Below are 19,990 nucleotides of genomic sequence, written 5' to 3' on the forward strand. Positions count from 1 at the left end.
ACAGCGTACAGTATGCTACCATTTGTGTAAAAGGGAGGGGAAGGGCTGGGATGACAATGTACCACCCACCCAAAAAGTTAAGAGTTAAAGATCACGGTTATAAATCTAATCAATAAATTCACGAACAAAGACTAGTAAAGACTGAGAAAAGATACCACCCACTAAACTAAATAAGTAGTTAAGAAATCTATTTCTTTCTAAATTCTAGCTACATTTATTTATCCTTGTTACTTATCTTCCCACTAAGTTCCAAAAGAGTATTTGTTTCTCTTTTGTTTTTGTTTTTTTTTACTGACACTGAAAAAGTCAGACACTTACTTGCTACCATTAAACATTTTATTCAGGGCATCTCTTGATATAATGTGACCACAGACCAATTTCATGGGTGGATTGTTATCTGTGGTTTGCTGACGAAGGATAGGACAGGCAAATATTGAGTGATACCAGCACTTTTTACCAAGGTCCACTTCAATCTGTTTTTAAAAAAAGGTAAAAGGCTCAAGTTATATTACAGAAAACCATCCACATGTCAGTACGTACTCTGCAGCAAAGAACATTTATCAAACCTACTCATCTGAAGATAACTTTTTACAGCAGTCTTCTAAACTAACCAAAGATGGACAGTCTTTGGGATTCAAAGTATTACCTCACAATTCTAAATTATTTTTAACACTACGTATCAAACCAAATTCTGCTGCCTGAGAGCAAGAGTCAAAGGCAAGGCGACACTCTAGAAGTCAAATGCTCTTGAAAATCCATCAGCAAATATCGAAGAGTAAACCCGCGAGACTCCTGACTGTTTTTACAGCACCCTTAGCGAGGTGATACAATTCAGCGTGATAATTCCTTTAAAGGCAGACTAAACATTGTTTACTGCTGTGTGGGCTTCAGATCCAGATCTTTTCCATGTTTTATGTGTAACTGTCCAGAGAAACTACCTGAAACAAGGGCTTTAAATTAAAGTTCAGCAGGAGAATTCACAACCTATCCATCTGAGCTCACAGCACTTGTATCAGCTCTCTCTCTTTGCAGTGAACAAAACAAAAGCTATGAAACCACCTTAGCATAGTGGTTAGCACAGCACAGAGGCTCCACAAACATGAGTTCTTACTGTTTTCTTTCCTTTTAAACCTAAAATGGCTGTAGCAACATAATAGTCTATTGCTCAGATTCTTTCAAGAAAGGTGGCAAAGTGTAACAATAATCCTGAGAAAAAATGACCAGATCATCCCCCGCCACCGCCCTCCCCGCAACTGTTTTATCACCCTGACACACAGGCTTTGGGTGAATTCAGATTTCAGTGTGCTTTGCTCTAGTGCGCAAGTGTCAAAGATACTGACAATACACCTGGGAAACTGCCAGGTTCTTGCAGGCACCTGCCTCAGCAAAGCGAGTGAAGACTCAAGTTCGTTTCACTTGCTCAGATGAGCAGCAGCCATGCAGGGTCCTGCTCGTGTCCCGACCACGCTCAGGACTGGCAGTGCACCTGCGCCTTTAATCAGGACAGATCTCTGAGAAGCTGGGGCAACCAACCGACAGTTACCAGCTGGAAGAACAGGGTGATTGCAGATAAACCTGCGCACAGGGGTGGCAGAAAAAAAGCAAAAAGCCAAATGCATATTTTGGCCCTTTAGGATCTGTGACCAAGTCAAGACGGGAATGGTAATTCCCGTCAAAGTTTCAGTGCCTACTGTCAGAGGCCTGATGGAAACATACACACGCGATGACCTTTGTTACTGCTCCATGTCATAACTACTACGGCAACAAAACCTGACTACCTACTATGTGTCCTATATTATTCTAAGCATCCCTCTGTTACCTCCAGCCTTTAATAGCCCCATAAAGAGAAGGACGGTCCCCATTTCAGAGACGGACAAACTACTGCTTTGAGAAGTTACAGAGCTGGCAAGTGACTGGAGCAGATATTTAAAACCATGGCCCAGTCCATGACAACGGTGGACACACAGCACGGGAGGGCCGCTGATGACCGCAGATGTCACTGCGACGACCTTTAACGGCTATACACTTATTTTAATTGGTATTAGAAAAATATAACCAGCACAAGCCCATGATCTCATAAATATCAATGTTCCAGACAAAACTAAGTCAAGTGGACCCCCTGCTTTCCTGTTTTAAAAAGCTCACAGCACGAGCGGTTTAGCACCTGCACGTAGAACACACCACACGCTGCAGTATATCCACCCTCCCCACTTCTGATGCTTTCCTTCATTAGCTGTCACTGCCACTCTGAGTCAAAATGGCAAGAAAGATCTTCCGGCGCCTCCAAAATGTACTAGCTCCCCACTTCTACTGTTTAGTCATGTCTACATACACATAAAAGGCTACAGTAATGTTCCCTGACTAAAAGGCAAGACAGGCATTTAAAATCCTTAACATCCACGTTCTTCTAATGACAGGAGAGGTAATAACTAACAGAAAATGGCACTCACAGGTAATTCATCTTTCTGGTTCCAAACTCCAGTGCACTGCCTCTGTTCGATCACAGCTTTGATATTAATTAAAGCTGGCAGTGCCACACAACCTGCTGAGAAACTGGGAAGGCAGAAGAGGAAATGTTAATGCCAGGCCAGGTGTCAGAAAGCTTGGTCCTAGGAAACGTCAACTCCTCCAGACTCCGTGCTATGTGCAGAGGACCCTGGCCATTGGATTCGAAGCATTACAAAGCCCCCTATTTTGCGTGCGTGCACGCACACACACAGTCTTAGTTTACAAAACCACCAGATTTAATAAGCTCTGCCTACCAGTCATTAATGGCATTCTTTTTTTTTTTTAATTATTTTATTTTATTTTTGGCTGCATTGGGTCTTTGTTGCTGTGCGTGGGCTTTCTCTAGTTGGGGCGAGCAGGGGCTACTCTTCATTGCAGTGGCTGGGCTTCTCACTGCAGTGGCTTCTCTTGTTGCGGAGCACGGGCTCTAGGCACGCAGGCTTCAGTAGTTGTGGCACGTGCGCTTCAGTAGTTGTGGCTCGCGAGCTCTAGAGTGCAGGCTCAGTAGTTGTGGTGCACAGGCTTAGTTGCTCCGCGGCGTGTGGCATCTTCCTGGACCAGGGCTTGAACCCGTGTCCCCTGCGTTGGCAGGCGGATTCTCAACTACTGTGCCACCAGGGACGTCCATTAATGGCATTCTTAACATTAATGACACTCTGAAACATTTTCTTTCACAGTTCCTTCCAGACCCAGATCACCCCTGTACAGGGCAGAAGCACCTTTCTCATCTAGAAGTGCTGGCGGTCAGCTCTCCACTGAGTCCCCTTCAGGACTGTCCTCATTTGGAGAAAACGACCTGACCAGGGACACGTTTGATGACTGCTCCACCTGAGGATACAAAAGTTGCACCAATTTGGGACAACTCCACAGGCCACTGCAGCTCCAGAGCTCCGCAGGGGTGGACTGAGGCCTCTGGTGAGACTGGATCACAGTCCAGCTTCTCCCTCTGCCTGACCCTGCTGCTTTCATTCCCCACAGGAGCTGATCCCAGCACACTTCCTGCACGTGAGTCTCCGCTCATTTGAGAGTCTGTCCCAGAGAACCAGACCTGCAGCCCCACCACACCTTACAGTTAACTGCACGAGTCTGTCTCCTCCGTTCAGGTGGAGCCCCTGTGGAATGCAGGCTGCGCCTTATTCATCTCTGTGTCCCACACAATGCCTGGCACGTAGCAGGGATTCAAAACACTGGAGGAGCCAAATAAATAGAAGAGCTAAAAAGGTTCTTTTTTTTTTTTTTGGTTGCACAGCAAGGCACATGTAGGCTCTTAGCTCCCCGACCAGGGATCGAACCTGCGCCCCCTGCAGTGGAAGCAGAGTCCTAACCACTGGACCGCCAGGGAAGTCCCCAAAAAGTTATTTCTTAAAACTGGTTCTTAAGCCTTTTGGATCTCAGGACCCCTTTACCGGCTTAAACATTAAGGATCTCAAAGAGCATTTAATTTTGTGGGTTATACCTATCATTATTTATTGTATTAGAAATTAAAACTGAGAATTAAAATATTGATTAATTCACTTAAAAATAAAAAACATGTTATAAATAACAGTCTCACAAAAAATAACTGTATTTTCCAAACCAAAAATAAACCTGTGAGAAGAGCAGCATTGTTTTACGTTTTTACAAATCTTTCTAATGTCTGGCTTAACAGAAGACAGCTGGATTCTTACGACTTCCTCTGCATTCAATCTGTTGCAATGTATTCTTTTGGTTGAAGTAAGTGAAAGAAATCTAGCCTCGCACAGATGTGTAGCACTTACACCACCTTTTCAGGTAACCGTGGATAGTCTTCTTCAATGCCACACCAAAATTCAACAAATAGTAGTTTTGTTTTGTTTTGAATTTAGCTGCCCCGGGTCTTTGGTTGCAGCACACGGGATCTTCAGTTGTAGCATGTGGAATCTTTAGTTGTGGCATGCGGGATCTAGTTCCCTGACCAGGGATTGAACCCAGCCCCCGCTCCCCCCGCTGCATTGGGAGCATGGAGTCTTAACCACTGGACCACCAGGGAAGTCCCAACAAGTACTAGTTTTTTTAAATGTTAGTTGGAAAGTGGAATGTGAATCCTTGCCATTGTACTTTTCGTACCCTGCTCCACTAAAACCCAATGGTCTCAGACTCTGAATGAATCTTTTACTCATGCATGATTTTGTGAGATCTCACTGATCTTCCAAGTGTTAGCACATTTCATTATGTAATATCAAAAAATTCAAATTCATTATTATTACCACCAATCTCATCAGAAATGTCTTTAAGCATTGGGGAACTGTCAAGCTTACAGTGGTCGGTTCAAGTTTTCCCAACTTTCTATTTTAGCTTACAATCTTGAATTTTACCACTGGAGCAAAAGATACCACCAGTTGCTTTCCCTGATGCGACAAGCTTACTTCATTCATCTGAATAAATATCTCCTAAAAACCTGAGTCTGAGTAACTACAGTCTGTCTTCTAAGATGTAAAAGTAAAAACTGGGTTCAAGTGAAAACTGTGTTCCAGGAAAAAAGCAACTAGTTTTTAGCTCATAACTCAAACATTATACAGATGCTTTTTCTTGAGACAATCATCATACTGTCTCATGATTTGGCATGAGCTGAAGTGCTTTATCTGAGCTTCCTATTTGGGCACACAGAATGTTAAAAAGATGTATATTCAAAGGTCGAAATTTAATAAAGTGAGTGACTTTTAACGTTTTGTCAAGAACAGTCTTAAGTAAAATTAAAATATCTGCAAGTGTGTGGTGGATGAGGAATACAGCCAGTCCTTGTGGGGTTTGGGACCACTGCCCCGATCTGTGCTAAGGCTGGAGCAGTTTACCCCACAACGTGAACACAGTGGAAAAGGCTCTCAGAGACCCCCCAAAGGATCACAGACCACACTTAGAACTAGGTCACTGCCAATTGTGACGATCTCTTGAAATACCAACTGTACTCTTCTTCAGAAAGACACATGTTCTCTCAGCTTTAAACGTCAAGAACTAGACAACAAATTAAGCAGAACTAACCAATGCAACGCACATTTCAATAACAGGACAATTTCCATACCTGACACTGAGCGGGGACTCCACGGAGAGCCCCAGGAGGGCACAGGCATCCCGTGTAAAGATGTCACAGATGTCAGCCCACTGGTTTGCGTCAAGCAGGTGAACATATGGTGAGTTCTCAATCCCTTGTCTCAGGTACACGAGGCTTCCCATCAAAACCTGAATGTCTAAACAAAAGCAGAAGCAATTTGGAGGTGTGATGATCACATCTGAAACAGAGCTGTCAGGCAATACATTGAAAAAGGCAAGAATTCCCCCAGCTGACATGGCATAAAATAACTTACTGACAATGTCTTTTAAAATTCTGGTACTTAAGCTTGGTTTCTATTAAAGAAACAGCACAGAGAAAAAGAAGAAGAAAAGGGACGCACTAAATACTGAACTTATAATTTATACACAGCATAGTATAATTACCATTATCTACAGAAGTAATAATAATGTCATAAATGGGGTCATCACATATCTTTGGCTGTAAAACTAGTCAGTCCCTCTACACTGACACCTGGGAGTAACTGCTGCTGCCCTGTTGCACCTTCAGACACTCTGTCGTGGCCATAACAGCAGTACGGTGGGGGGATGCAAGGGCATACTTTACGTTTTCTCTGTCTCCTCTTAGGTTAATGTAGAATCCCCCAAAATGCAATGTCTCTCTCTGACTTTTCAACTAAGAGGCTTTAATGCTTTACTTTTGTTCTAGAGCCAGCCAAGAAGCTTTGTTTAGTAAGTGATTTATCATCTACAATTGTTTCAGTTTATTAGCAAATGTGTATTAGATCTAGTTAAGATAAACTTAAATTCCAGTGGCGGCCATGGTCCTGTTCCAACCATTAAAAACAGCTGACGCTAGACTCACCTTTTTGATGATTCAGGGCAAATGGCTGAAAATTTTTCGCATACTGTAATGCCTCTCGTTGATTTGTAGTTCCACCCATTAACAAGCTAATAAAATAGAGCCTGTGTAGCTTAAATTCCAAGGAGCTGTTCTGGGCTATGAGCATTTCTCGGTTTGATACCGCCCATCTAAAGAAAACGCAAAAAAGATTTTTTTTTTTCAAAAAAGATTTTTAACAGTAATTAAGAGCACGAGCATGTGTGTTAAAAATGGTTTCAAACACCTAACACCAAAAAATGGGTTTAGTCTGCCATCTCGTGGAAGTCAGTGGTAACATCAAGCCCTATGCCCAGAGACTTTCGTAAAGAAAGTAAACAAACTATACCTAAAGATGCTTTGCAGCCAGTGAAAGAAAGAAAACATATTAAGTTAGATGACAATTACATATTTAATAAGGTTTAACACCAAGACAAGACTGTCTCTGACATATCTGGAACTGTACCAGGCCACACTATGAAGCAGGTGTCAGCCATGAGATTGACTACTGACTGCCTAGATCCACTACTCTTTTCCTGTTAAACTGGCATGTTATAAATGAAACACAAGATGCTGAAGGGGAACATCTATGTTTAAACTTTCACTGGTGCAAGATCTGGTGCCATACGTGCTTTGAGATTAAAAACAGTTATCATAAGTATTTACCCTCAAGATGCTTTCAGTCTAATCAGGCAGATAAAACTGTGTAAATAACATACAGTGTCAACACACAGCACCAAAAAGATTTGTACAAACAGTGCTAATGAGGGAAAGAACAACATGCAGTTTTGAATCATCCAAAGTACAGTGACGCAGGCCTCTAGAGTACAAACAGTTGGGGCTTCCCTGGTGGTGCAGTGGTTGAGAGTCCGCCTGCCGATGCAGGGGACATGGGTTCGTGCCCCGGTCTGGGAAGATCCCACATGCCGCGGAGCGGCTGGGCCCGTGAGCCATGGCCGCTGAGCCTGCGCGTCCAGAGCCTGTGCTCCGCAACGGGAGAGGCCACAGCAGTGAGAGGCCCGCGTACCGCAAAAAAAAAAAAAAAAATTTAAAAATAATAATAATAGAGTACAAACAGTTGGAATAACCTTGAGCTGGGACTACCAGTTAAAGGCGAGCACTAAAGCAGAAAAGCATCATCAGGCAGCTGTTAAAATCAGATTTGCAAGCAAGTGGTAAGAAACACTGCTTCACTTCTTTAAACATATTAAGATGTAGAAGGTGTCAGTATCATTCTTCTTTAATCTGATCTTTAGTTGGACAAATATTCCCCACCTAACCCGATTCACTAAGGACCCTCAGAATCTGAACTACTGGGTACGAATATAAACACTGAGTTACTCCACAAACTACAAGAGTAAAATGCTTCAAGTTATTCATAATGAATCAGTTGACTGGGATTAGATTTCATGAAGCAGCACTTTCACTGGATCCTGTCCTTCCCAAAAAGGTCTGCACATGCATATGAATATTCGAATCAACTTGTTGATACATCCACGTCTTAGAGTCAAATCATGAAGCTTCTCTGACCTCAAAATCAATGTGATTTTTAAAAATAATAATCACTTGGGCCTTGGAAATATTTGCTTAAATTTATTTAAGTAAGTCTTGGATCCTTACGTGGCACTAAGATTAATGCAGTCTGGCTGCAGCACCAAGTCTGGAGACTTGGTGACACCAACCAGGTACCTCCAGCAGCTCTCTTTTATGAATGCCCAACACCAGCCGCCAGTACCAAAAGTACTGTGCATCTGCCCGTCTCCAGTCTGTCAGGTACCTTCCCGACTTCCAGGTCCAAGCAAGCATATTTAAATCAGATCACTTACCAAAGTTTTTCCTACTCCATTCTAACTCATAAAAACATGAGTATGTTTTCCTACTACCAAGTAAAGAAAGGCAGTGAGCCTTTTCTTTTTTCAGTTTCTGATAATGAGGTATATATCCAAGCGTTTGCAAGAGTCAAAGAAGGGAACTAACAGAGAGTAACTACAAACTTTAGTAAACGATGAAGACCAACAGAAAAGGGCAAAGTCCTTAAGTGGGCAACTCATAAAGGAGGAAAAACTCTATTTTTATAGGCAAATGTTCACGATACAATGTTAAAGGGGAGGAAAAGTTGTGATATATAGGAAAAAAAAAATTCTACTCGCCAAAATTTTTAACAGGAATGACTCTAGGAAAGTTGGATTCACACATCAACTGCTACAGTGTGGATTATGACTCACTGGAATAGGGCACCAGCTATTAGAGCAGCACCAGGGGGCTAAAAACACCCAGGAGGACACAGCGATGAACAGCAGCTAATAGCAGTCCAGATGACAGTGATTTTTAAGATAGAAGAATTTGGGCTTCCCTGGTGGCGCAGTGGTTGAGAGTCCGCCTGCCGATGCAGGGGACACGGGTTCGTGCCCAGGTCCGGGAAGATCCCACATGCCGCAGAGCGGCTGGGCCCGTGAGCCATGGCCGCTGAGCCTGCGCTCCGCAACGGGACAGGCCCGCGTACCGCAAAAAAAAAAAAGAGAGTTTTCTATAATGAACATATATTACTTATTTTTATACTTAACTTTTTTAGCTAATGTAAAACTAAACAAAATTTCTTAACTTTCTTTTTTCATCAAAGAGCTAACGGTGATTGCAAATTACTTTTGTTAAAAGTAATTCAGGCTATGAATTAGAAATTCAAGCTTTTCAAGCTATAAATATATATACCTCATTTTTAAACTTGGAGAGGCATTTAGACAATGTAATTCCTAATTTACACCTTGAATTTATTTTGACACACTTTCAAATTTTGCTATAGACAGGGCTACAAAATAATCAGGAAAAACTAGCATTGCTAATTGCTGTCCCCCTACAATATTCTTAGAAAAGTAGATACCGATGACAAAAAAGAGCTGCAGAGAGTGTAGGGAGAATGCAAAACCTAAATTCATAGAATACAAGTTTTCCCGTGTTTCTCAAGGGTCATGTTTCTTGTCATTCTATTCTGAAACACTGTATTATCTTCATTTAACTTCTGAATAGTATATTGAGCTTAAATCTCACAAGGCCAGGGATTAGAATAAACATTTCTAAGTTTCTCCCTCTCTGGCAAGATGCCATTTTCTAAGCTAAGGCTGATCTACCCCATTTTTAGCCCCGCAGACACGTAAAAGCACATTTAAGCGTTAGGGTGAAACGCTTGCTGATGCGGCCTCTCCCTCATCCCCAGGATTGTACCCGGGCCCCGTGTTTGTATTTTCTTGACCCTAATTCCTGGGCCACAGTTAACCAGCCCGGTGAGTATAGGTTTAACACTCTGTGTTGCCTCCTAACGAGAGAGTTCATCTATGTTGATGTCCTTCATGATCACTTCGTGGTCCCACATCTCTAGTTGTGTAAGTTCTTCATGGGGTTGTCTCTCTGGACAATCATCGTTAACACCTGCCTTACCTAATCTTTGGAATCTGGGTACGAATTTCACAGCAGCTTTCTTATCCACGCTAGCAGCCTCCCTAGACAGTTTAACGTTAGTCGATTCACGATGATTTCTGAAATGCTGAAACCATCCTTTACTGGCAGTAAAGTCCTTCCTCAATCTCCTTTTTAAACTGTTTTCTTTCAATGAGGCAACTAATAACTTAAGCACTTTGGCCTGAATGTTAGCCAAACTGATGGGAGGTGTTTTGGTTTGTTTTGTTTGTTTTTACAAACAAAATAGAAGTAAATGCTCCATCATTTAAATCACAAGCAGCTTTCTGTTCCCAGTGCGATTTACATTAAAAGGTGTGGAAGCGACTTTAGCCTTGGTTTTTACATTCATAGGACTTTTCAATATGCAGTGTACCATAGCTTCATGGAGGCCTAGGTCTTGTCCTAGCTTCACTTTGCTGTCATCATTTTCAAATCTTCCTCAATGCATTCAGTTTCACTTCTAGCAATTCATCTTTGTTGACCAGGTCCCTCTTTCAATGATCCATTTCTGTAATGTGTCATGTGGGCTTATCAGCAGAGGCAAGGAAGCAGTACAACCACACCTTTGCTGTCTGAGGGCGAAATGAATTGCACTGTGACCAATCACCAACAGACTGAAAAAGCAGTGAGGGGACCAGTCATGATCACGATGCACATGTGTTATTATGTATCTGTGGACTGAAGAGCTGGCAGAGAAGTTTTCATTTTATGCAATTACTCACAATACTTCATGGTGACTGAAATCTGAACTCTGTTGTTGGGGAATTGGTGTTATTTAACTAAACTGTGGTAAATGAAATTTGGGCACACTGGAATCGTGCAGAGAGAACTGTCCATCGGTTCAACAGAGAAAAGAAATGGGAGAGGAAAAACATAAGGCTCTCAGAGGCAGGAGGTTACTTTATAAAGGCAAAGACAGCCCAGAGTGATACAATGGAGAAAGAAGCTTGGGAACGGGGCCTGTCATCACGGAGATCTCTGCCCCTCCACTCTTGTTTCTAAGAGGGAAGGCTGGAAAACCAAGAGGTCGATGCCGACAGGCAGCACAGGGAAGGTGAAGAACACGGTGGCTGGCCAACAGGGTAAATTAGAGGCATCTGCCATGTGGTATAAAGAATTAAAGGAGGAAAATAAGAGGCCTCTTCAGAACAGAATGGAGGCAGAGAGAGGTGCAGGCCAAGAAAAACATGCAAACAGATTCAGACAACCTGATGTAGCGATATGCAGCACCATCAACAGTGATGTGTCCAGGTGAATGAAAGCTGGTCCAGATAGAGGACTTGTTCCTTCTATGAAATTAGAGGCCATGGTCCTATCTCCCAGTGCAGGTGCTAGTTACATTTTTACAATAGTACAATCAAACAAATTGAGTAGCTGAGAACGGAATTGAAAAATTCAAGGCCCAGGCTCAATGACCATATTTTCTACAAGTTCCCTACTCATCTCTCCATCCACAGAACTCGAGAGGTTCTTTATTTGAACCTCTCCCAGCTCTTCACACACAATCTACTTGGTAGGACAGTTTCTGGCCTCTTAAAGCAGGGGCTCTGCCTTGCTCAGCTCGGTGCCCCTTCTACTCTGCATGGGGTACAGTGATAGAGGGCACAGGTTAATAGAGCCAAACATGCATGGCCCTTTAAATCCTGGCTCTGTGGGGTGAATCGGGGCAGACTGTCACTTAATGCTCTCAAGTCTGTTTCCTTACTGTAAAGCGGGGGCAACTCAGAGGGTTATGGGCATTAAATGAGGGGGCTCGTAGAAGCACTGAGCCGGGAGACTGGCACAGACAATAATAAGCTACTTAACATGAGTTTACTGAGGGGATAGGCTTAACGTTCTCCAAAGTCATTAGTAAGAAAATTACATTTAAAAGAGTTACTTGGGCATTTCCATGTAATACTCACTGCTGCTTTGATTTTTATAGAACCAACTCTGTGGGAATCAGCATGTACCAGTTAATCCCCTTCAAAATTTTTTGAAGTTGTCTTCGCTAGAAGTTCACACTGAATATTGGACTGTGTGATTCACTGAGCAGGAATAAGGGGTAGAACAGACCTTAATTAACCTGATAACAACAAATCCAAACCCAACAAAGCACACGAGACTGCAAAGGCACAAAACTACAATCGGCACCAAAAACTGAATCCACTCGTCTACAAAGCACTAGAAGACGTGACGGAAAGACAAAGAACAGTTAATAAGTGAACGGGGTGCTGTGTTCTGGCTAATGGCGTTCCTAGCAGAAAACTTTTGATTTTTAATTTTTAAAAAACGAACGATCACTATACTACAACCAGCAAGCTACATGTAAACATTCAGGTAAATTATTAGCTTTACTGTGGTTTCTAAAATAAATTCTGCTCCCACATCTCCAATGTGTGCCACAAGAGCAACGCCAGCTTTGGAACCATCCCTTGTTTAGAGAAACACCGGAGACCAGAACAATGACACCCAATAAGGTCACCATGCCACAATTCTCTCTGCTCACTGCCACTGCGGTGACTAGTAGAGAGAACTTCTGGACCTCTTCCATTAAAAGACCCCAAAACAATACTACTTACTTAGGTGATTAAGTCAGAAGCGACCCATATCGACGCAATTATCCCACAGAAACATGAAGCATTAATTATCTTCAGCGTCAGGCCTCCGAAAAGACTTGGCCCATTGTTAGCTCCATGTTTAGAATTTCCATATTAATCCAAAAATAATTAAAACAAGATTCTACCTTCAGAGCTAGCTGTTCTTTCCCAGAAACCTAACTGGCAGCACTGGTCTGTTTCTCTCTCCTCTCACCATTCTGCCAGCCTGGGCTGGGATCTGTTTCTGATAATAGTGAATAAAAATGCCTCTCTCCAGTTCCTACGGCACACTCCACTACAACCTTTCACAGCGTTTTAAAAAGGCTTACAAATACCTTCTTCTTCTAGTCTACCTTGGGGCTATCTTCTTGGGGGTAAAGGCTGAAGCTCAGGGAAATGAGTGACATGCGTTTACTCCACAGGTGTGGACTGGCTGAATGTTACTGGTGACCGTATCAAGTGCTTAAAAAATCCACAAACTGGAATTCAGCCAGAAAAGTGAAGAACCCTATCGCTTTGCTTTAGGATAGCTAGCATTGGATTTCTGGGATATTTTCAAATGGCAATTCAGATGTGAGTTGAGTCCATCGCTGGAACTACTAACGTTTTACTCATCTCAGAGTTGCTGTGGATCTCTGTCCTCCTTCCATGCTGTTTAAGAAACCACACGAACTACCGTGTTTCACGTTTGAATCATACCTTCAACTTTACATGAGGTTCGTAGTAACACAGGGCTTGGCGGCCATACCCAATAGCTACCTCTGACAAGTGGCCACTGCATTGGACAGCACAGTTCTATAGATTAGGGATTTTTTTTTTTTTTTGGTGGTACGCGGGCCTCTCACTGCTGTGGCCTCTCCCGTTGCGGAGCACAGGCTCCGGACGCGCAGGCTCAGCGGCCATGGCTCACGGGCCCAGCCGCTCCGCGGCATGTGGGATCTTCCCGGACCGGGGCACGAACCCGCGTCCCCCGCATCGGCAGGTGGACCCTCAACCACTGCGCCACCAGGGAAGCCCGTGATTTTTTAATAAAGTACTTAAATATGACTTTGCCTTATTTACTGCTAGTTTCCCACCACAAAACCAAGTTTTTGATAAGCTTAAATTAATAACCATTCAGCATTTTATAAGAACAAATTCTAGAGTCCCTTTAGTTCCCCCTCCTGGCCTAGTTCAACTCCTTATTCTTTTAAACACTTAATCTCAGTGACAGTTTCTTTCAATTTTCCCTTTTTGTAAAAGAAGATTCTTAATCTCTCTATAGTCGTAGCTTGCCCACTCATCTCCAGTAATGCCCAGGTCCCTGGTGAGGAGGGATCCAGGTAGGAGATGGCCATGTCTCTTCTTCTTCCTGAGGAGTACCTACTGTCTTGGAACCTCATACAGACTTTTGCCAGCAACAAACAGAGAACAGACAACAGAAAATGATGTCCTCACCCCAGATATTTTTTCCCCTTTGGCCTTTATATTCCATTGTGCTTTTTTCTCTTCTGTGTTCTTGCCACTGGGCACCTCTTTCCATTTTCAATTAGCTTCTTTTTAATAGTCACTCTCTCCACCAGACTTAGTGCATGGTCCCCGTGAATTAAAACAATACCCCTCAACTCAGCTCTTCTGCCCTTTCAGAATTAACAACCCCTGGGACACAACAAAACAAAAAAAGAAACAAGACAAAACAGAACCCCCTCAGACTGGGGGAGGGAAACCCAACTTGTTCAAACCTTGATTCCTCTTCTCCAAAAGTTCGTCTATCAGAGTCTTCATTCTGTGGTTCTATGTAGCTATTAAAAATGCCTGAATCAGCAAGACTGCCTGCCTACAGGAAGACAAAACTAACAACGAGAAAACAGACACCAGAAACAGCGTAATCCCGGTCACCCTCTTTGCCAGTGGCGGCCAAGGCTCTATGACCAGGCACCTTGGCTTGCTTCCTTCATTTTCACTTTCTAAAACCCTTCTCTGCTTATAAATTGTGTTTTATGCATTGATACCACAATTTCTCTAAGTCCAGCAACCATTTTCTTCTCCTCAGACCCACCGTTCACACACAGCACCAAGAAACCACAATGGCAAGCTCACCTCACATTCCTCTGTGGTTTTTATTTCTAGCCTCACCTAATCGCTAGGCTTAGAGATGGGATTCCTCTCATACTTCAACAGCTTGCCTGATACTGTTCATGGCCTGTCTAATTGAAAACTCTGCAGTGATCTAGACTAATGAAATAGTTTTTCTCTCTTCTTCTGTGAAAAATTCTATAACATCTCTTTCTTATAATCATTCAGTTAGTTTCTGTTCTCTTAATGGCATTCTACTGAGACTTTGCAAATAGAACTGCAAATTCCTCTAAACAAGTGCTATGAGGCCCCTGGGCCTGCTCTGGGTATTGAAAAAAAACAGGTTCCCAAGTCTGCAAGGTTGAGAGTCAGATTCTAGACTGCGGCAAATCCACCAAGGCAGGATTACTCTTTGAAACACCTTTAGGAAGGCAACCAAGCAGCTTCCCCTCGAGACAGCACTTTCAAAACGTCAGTAACTGGCACAGAGTTACAGACAGTTTCTATTTTTCTAATTTTCTCCATCTCCTCAGAGTAAGTTACTGTTATTCTTTTGTTGACACCAGTTATTTTTGGCTTTGCTTCTATCTGCCACATGAAGGAGGAGGTCATGTTTGTTCAAAGTTCTCCTTCAAATTATTCCATCTTTTATTGAGTGCCTGCTAAGAAATAAGCACTATGCTAGATGCCAAGAGGAACTCAAAAAACAGATAAAGTGATCTGGATGAGGAGAAAAATCTGTACACAAACTCAGAAATACAGGGGCAGGAACAAAAGAGTAGGCAGGGTCCTGACTAGATCTGTATATATAATTAGCTGTTCTTCTGCCGCTTCTCTCTGCCATGTCACCATTCCTTACTCACTTCTTTTCCACCGTCTTTTATTAGTTGCGATTAACAGGTAATGCTCACCAGACTTCCCTCTCATCTAGGCCTTCCATGACCTCTATCCACATTAATCTTTTTGGTTGGCCGCTGCCTCAACTGCCTAGGCTGCCTCGAGAACTGCTGCAGGCTTTCACCTTTTGCTTTCTCTCTCGGGTGGTTCCACGGTGGTTTCTGTACCCCCCAGCAGGTACAAAAGAAGATGCCACACATGAAATATGAAAGATTTTCCACTGTGTATCTGAACCAAAATCCCTGAAACTCATGTCCCACATTTTTAAATTTTTGGTACAAGTTGAGTACAGTGAATTGTCCATACCTTGCCCATAAAATATGTTGAATGAGTATTTGCTTTGCATCCACCAATAGGCAAGAATTGGAGAAGTCTGAGTTTCTGTAATGGAGATTTCTGTTAAACTAAGATTTTCCAAACTTATGTTCTACAGATCACCAATTTTGTGAGTTTTAATAGGTGTTAGGAGATAGGGAGTCTGGTTAAATACGCATGGGAAACACTGGGTTTTACAAAGTTAAATGAGTTTCTTTACCGTAGGACTGCTGATGGCCCCTCTAATATGCTAACGTGAATCTCTCATTTCTCTTAATTAACTTGTACTGGAATATAGTTGCTTTACAATGTTGTGTTAGTATCTACTGTACAGCCAAGTGAACCAGCTCTATGTATAAATGTATCCCCTCTTTTTTGGATTTCCTTCCCATTTAGGTCACCACAGAGCACTGAGTAGAGTTCCCTGTGCTGTACAGCAGGTTCTCATTAGTTATCTATTTTACACATAGTATCAATAGCGTATACACGTCCATCCCAATCTCCCGATTCATCCCACCTCCCCCTTCCCCCCTTGCTGTCCATATGCTTGTTCTCTACATCTGTGTCTCTATTTCTGCTTTGCAACTAAGTTCATCTGTATCGTTTTTCTAGATTCCACATGTAAGCAATATTAATACGCTATTTGTTTTTCTCTTTCTCCCTTACTTCTAAAGTGACTCTCTTACAGGAGAATATTAGGGAATACCATGTGATGCTTTCCTCGACTGACCTTTTGACTCCATATCCTTTTTTTCATGGAGCAACTTCCAGGCTCGACTCCCCCTCTGTAAACCCAGTACTTACTTCACGGGGTTATTATGAGGATTGAATAAAATAATACAAATAAAATGCTTAGAACAATGCTAGGCATATAATAAGCACTCCAAAAGAGACAACTATAATTAGGACTACATCCCCATATGCAGATATTTAACATGGCAATATTCCCAGAAAAGCGAAAGGAGAAAATTTCTACTGTACAGTTGGCCCTCCGAATCCACAGTTGCGGAAACTGCAGGTATGGAGGGCCTCTGCAGGTTCCGCAGCCGTGGATACGGAGAGGCAAGGCTACCAGGCCGGTTTACATAAGGGACTTGAGCATCCATGAATCTTGGTATCCACAGGGGTCCCTAGAACCAATCCCCCATGGATACCGAGGGACTGCTGTACAGTAGTTTCCACTGTTAGTGCCAAGTGGATGGAATGAGTCCTCCCTTTGCCCGAGAGGCACTGCTTGAGGCTACAAATAACAGAAAACATTTACAGAAATCATTGATATATATGCCATAGTTACCAGTCAGAAACTTAGATCTTACAGAAAAAGCCCAAAGTTAAAAGGGTCTTATGAATTTTCTTCATTCCAAAAGGAACAAGCCTTGAGAATTTTGAGGGCTAAGGCAGTCCAAATACTCAGCACAGTCTCTGGTACATAAGCACTCAATAAAAGTTTGATGATGAACCTGAGAAATTAATGGATAAATGACTATTACCTCAAATAACAACTCATATGTTATTTCTAAATCACTATAAGACAACTGTGAAACCCATTACATTTTTATATTTAGGCTCCCTCACTCTCCTTTATAATTGTTTAATCATTTAGGTGGAATATAAAAAGTAGACAGAAGAATGGCTGCCATATTTTGTTTAAGAGGTGTTATTAGAGGTACTTGATTAAATTTAATCTCACAGGGATGTCACAATAAAATCTAAAAAAAATCAAACTATAAAGGTAATATGCATAGTACACAGTGGTGCTGCTTAAGTGACGTTTACATCTTTAAAGAATTAAAATAAATGAGGTGGTGCAGTGGTTAAGAATCCGCCTGCCAACACAGGGGACACGGGTTCGATCCCTGGTCCGGGAAGATCCCACATGCCGCAGAGCAACTAAGCCCATGCGCCACAACTACTGAGCCTGCGCTCTAGAGCCTGCGAGCCACAACTTCTGAGCCCGCATGCCATAACTACTGAAGTCTGTGTGGCCTAGAGCCCGCGGGCCACAGCTACTAAAGCCCATGCGCTCTAGGGCCCGCACTCTAGGGCTGCAACTACTGAGCTCGTGTGCTGCAGCTACTGAAGCCCACGCTCCGCAATGAGAAGCCACTGCACCACAACGAAGAGTAGCCCCTGCTCGCCGCAAATAGAGAAAATCCACATGCAGGAACGAAAATAAAATAAATGAGTCACCTCATAGTTACAATTTATACAGAAATTAGATATTTATAAATTTACACAGGACTCTATCTCTGCCTGTTCAGCTAGGCTGGTTTTAGAACTCTGCAAAATTTTCTAAGAACTGAGAAATGATGAGAAACAGAAAACTAACCTATGAAAAATTAAATGGGTTAGTAGAAGGAAAAGGAAGTGTATTTTTTAAAACTCATGAAGGATCTTCCCAACTATTTTTTTTCCTGATAACAACGATATCAAATACTTCCAGTTTTAAAATCCCAGGATTCTAAGGCTATGACCTCAAAATAATATCACTGCTTCTATCACCCAGTTTCTTCCTTTTATTTTATAACTTTCCTTCCTTCCTCCTTCCCTTTCTTTCTTTTTAAAACAAATAACCTGATAATTCTCACATTAAAAAATTCTAGGACAGGGGTCAGCAAACTATGGCCACCGGCCAAACAGGACTTGCTGCCTGTTTTGTATGCCAGATGGTCAAGACGGTTTTTTTACATTGTTAAAGGGTTGTAAAATAAAATAAAGAAAAATATGTAACAGAGACCTTATGTGGCCAGCAAAGCCTAAAATATTTACTACCTGGCCCTTTATGAAAAACTCTGCTGACTCTGTACTAGGATAATATTTATCAGAGCTAACCCAGTAATTTCATATAATTCACATCAATGACCAGTTCACAGTGAATTATTTTATGACGGCAATTAGAGTAAAACTCCATAACAATATTTGTTCTCTTTACGTATACCACTTGGTTCCAATAACCAATTAAACTGCTTTTTTTTTTTTTTAGAATGCAAGCAGTGAACCCAGAACATTATGGAAGTTCAAATATCAAACTCAGACCATCTGAACAACAGTCCTTCAGTTATAAAGCTAGTCTAAAGCGGAGGTATAGCCTAGCTAGAGGAAACCCTCTTCTCTCATGGGAATTCAGACCAACTGATAAGTGAAATAAGCCCTAACCATTTTCTCATATTGCATATCCCCCAAACTCACTTCGCTAAAAGAAATAAAATAATTCTCCCTTGATGCCTCTGAAGTCTACCCCAGGTGAGATATATATATAATCTCAAAATCTCTAACGTGTTTTCTGATTCCATTTTCTTACAGAGTTCTCTCAAAGTACTTAAAAGAAAACAAACTCAGTAACTCACTCCAGAGCAGGTCTCAGAACTCGGACTTTTAACGCTTCTAATATTCGGTTTAACTCCACAAATGGTTCTTTCTGGCTCGGGTCTACAGAAAGACCAGATTCCTGAAAAAATTGAAAGAACTTTCATTAGCAGTAATCAGAATAAAGAGATATGGTACAAGCATATTCTACATTATAAAATGTGAGGCAACTCACTAAAGGTAATTTCTTTTTACCATGCATTTCTCTGGCAGAGACTGATGACTGAGCCCCAGCATCATTCTTCCTCCTTTTCTATAATAGTAAAACCCCAAATTTTAGCTGGGCACATAACCATACGGAATAAAGCTGGACATGGCTTTGCAAGATGTAAGTTCTGGCCAGTGAAACATAAGTATATACTCTTTGCCCCTTCCTGTAATACAAAATGTCTAGCTGGGGTTTGGGCTATCCTGGACCATGTGGACAAGGGACACCTTAGAAACAGCAGAGCTACAAGCAGCCGAGGTCCCTAAGAGCTTCACGGCACACGGCTACCACATATGCAGTGGATGGCTTACTACCTCCGATTTCTGTGTGAGAGAAATAAACTTCATTCTTGTTTAAGGCATTGGTATTTTGGGTCTCTGTTACTTGTAAACAAAACTTAATCCTAAATGACACAATTTATTTTAGGAAATTTATATGGACACGTACACAAAATCCCATAACATACAGAGAAAGACTTGAGTTATTGCTTATCTGAATTGTTTAACAGAAAAGGCTTACATTAGAGGTCTGGTTTACAGACTGGCTTTAAATTATTTAATCCTTACGGTCCTTCATTTTTCTAAATGGAAAATACAACAGTACAGAATGTAAGCCACAGAACAGAGTCTGAAGACACACGAATTGGAACTGAATCCAAGTTCCTCCACTAAGAACCTGTATGGCCTTGGGCTGGTTACTTCTCCA

The 19,990-nt window shown here is 42.1% G+C and overlaps 1 protein-coding gene across 3 annotated transcripts in view; it reads right to left on the bottom strand.

Annotated features, from left to right (window-relative positions):
• The window catches only part of RMND5A (required for meiotic nuclear division 5 homolog A), a 59,470-nt gene that overhangs the window by 5,427 nt on the left and 34,053 nt on the right, over positions 1 to 19,990 (bottom strand). The window contains exons 4-8 of one of the 3 annotated variants that reach the window (XM_027129115.1): positions 19,059 to 19,159; positions 6,398 to 6,564; positions 5,546 to 5,711; positions 2,451 to 2,553; positions 319 to 473 (exon numbers count right to left, since the gene is read on the bottom strand). In XM_027129115.1, coding sequence (XP_026984916.1) covers positions 319 to 473; positions 2,451 to 2,553; positions 5,546 to 5,711; positions 6,398 to 6,564; positions 19,059 to 19,159 — 692 coding nt within the window. Of the gene's footprint in view, positions 1 to 318; positions 474 to 2,450; positions 2,554 to 3,149; positions 3,337 to 5,545; positions 5,712 to 6,397; positions 6,565 to 19,058; positions 19,160 to 19,990 lie in introns of those variants that run through there. The other 2 variants (XM_027129116.1, XM_027129117.1) reach the window with 2 other exon arrangements.

This window comes from Aethalodelphis obliquidens, unplaced genomic scaffold (genome assembly GCF_003676395.1).
Source record: "Aethalodelphis obliquidens isolate GAN/ISIS:26980383/991018 unplaced genomic scaffold, ASM367639v1 scaffold35, whole genome shotgun sequence".
NCBI lineage: Eukaryota > Metazoa > Chordata > Mammalia > Artiodactyla > Delphinidae > Aethalodelphis > Aethalodelphis obliquidens.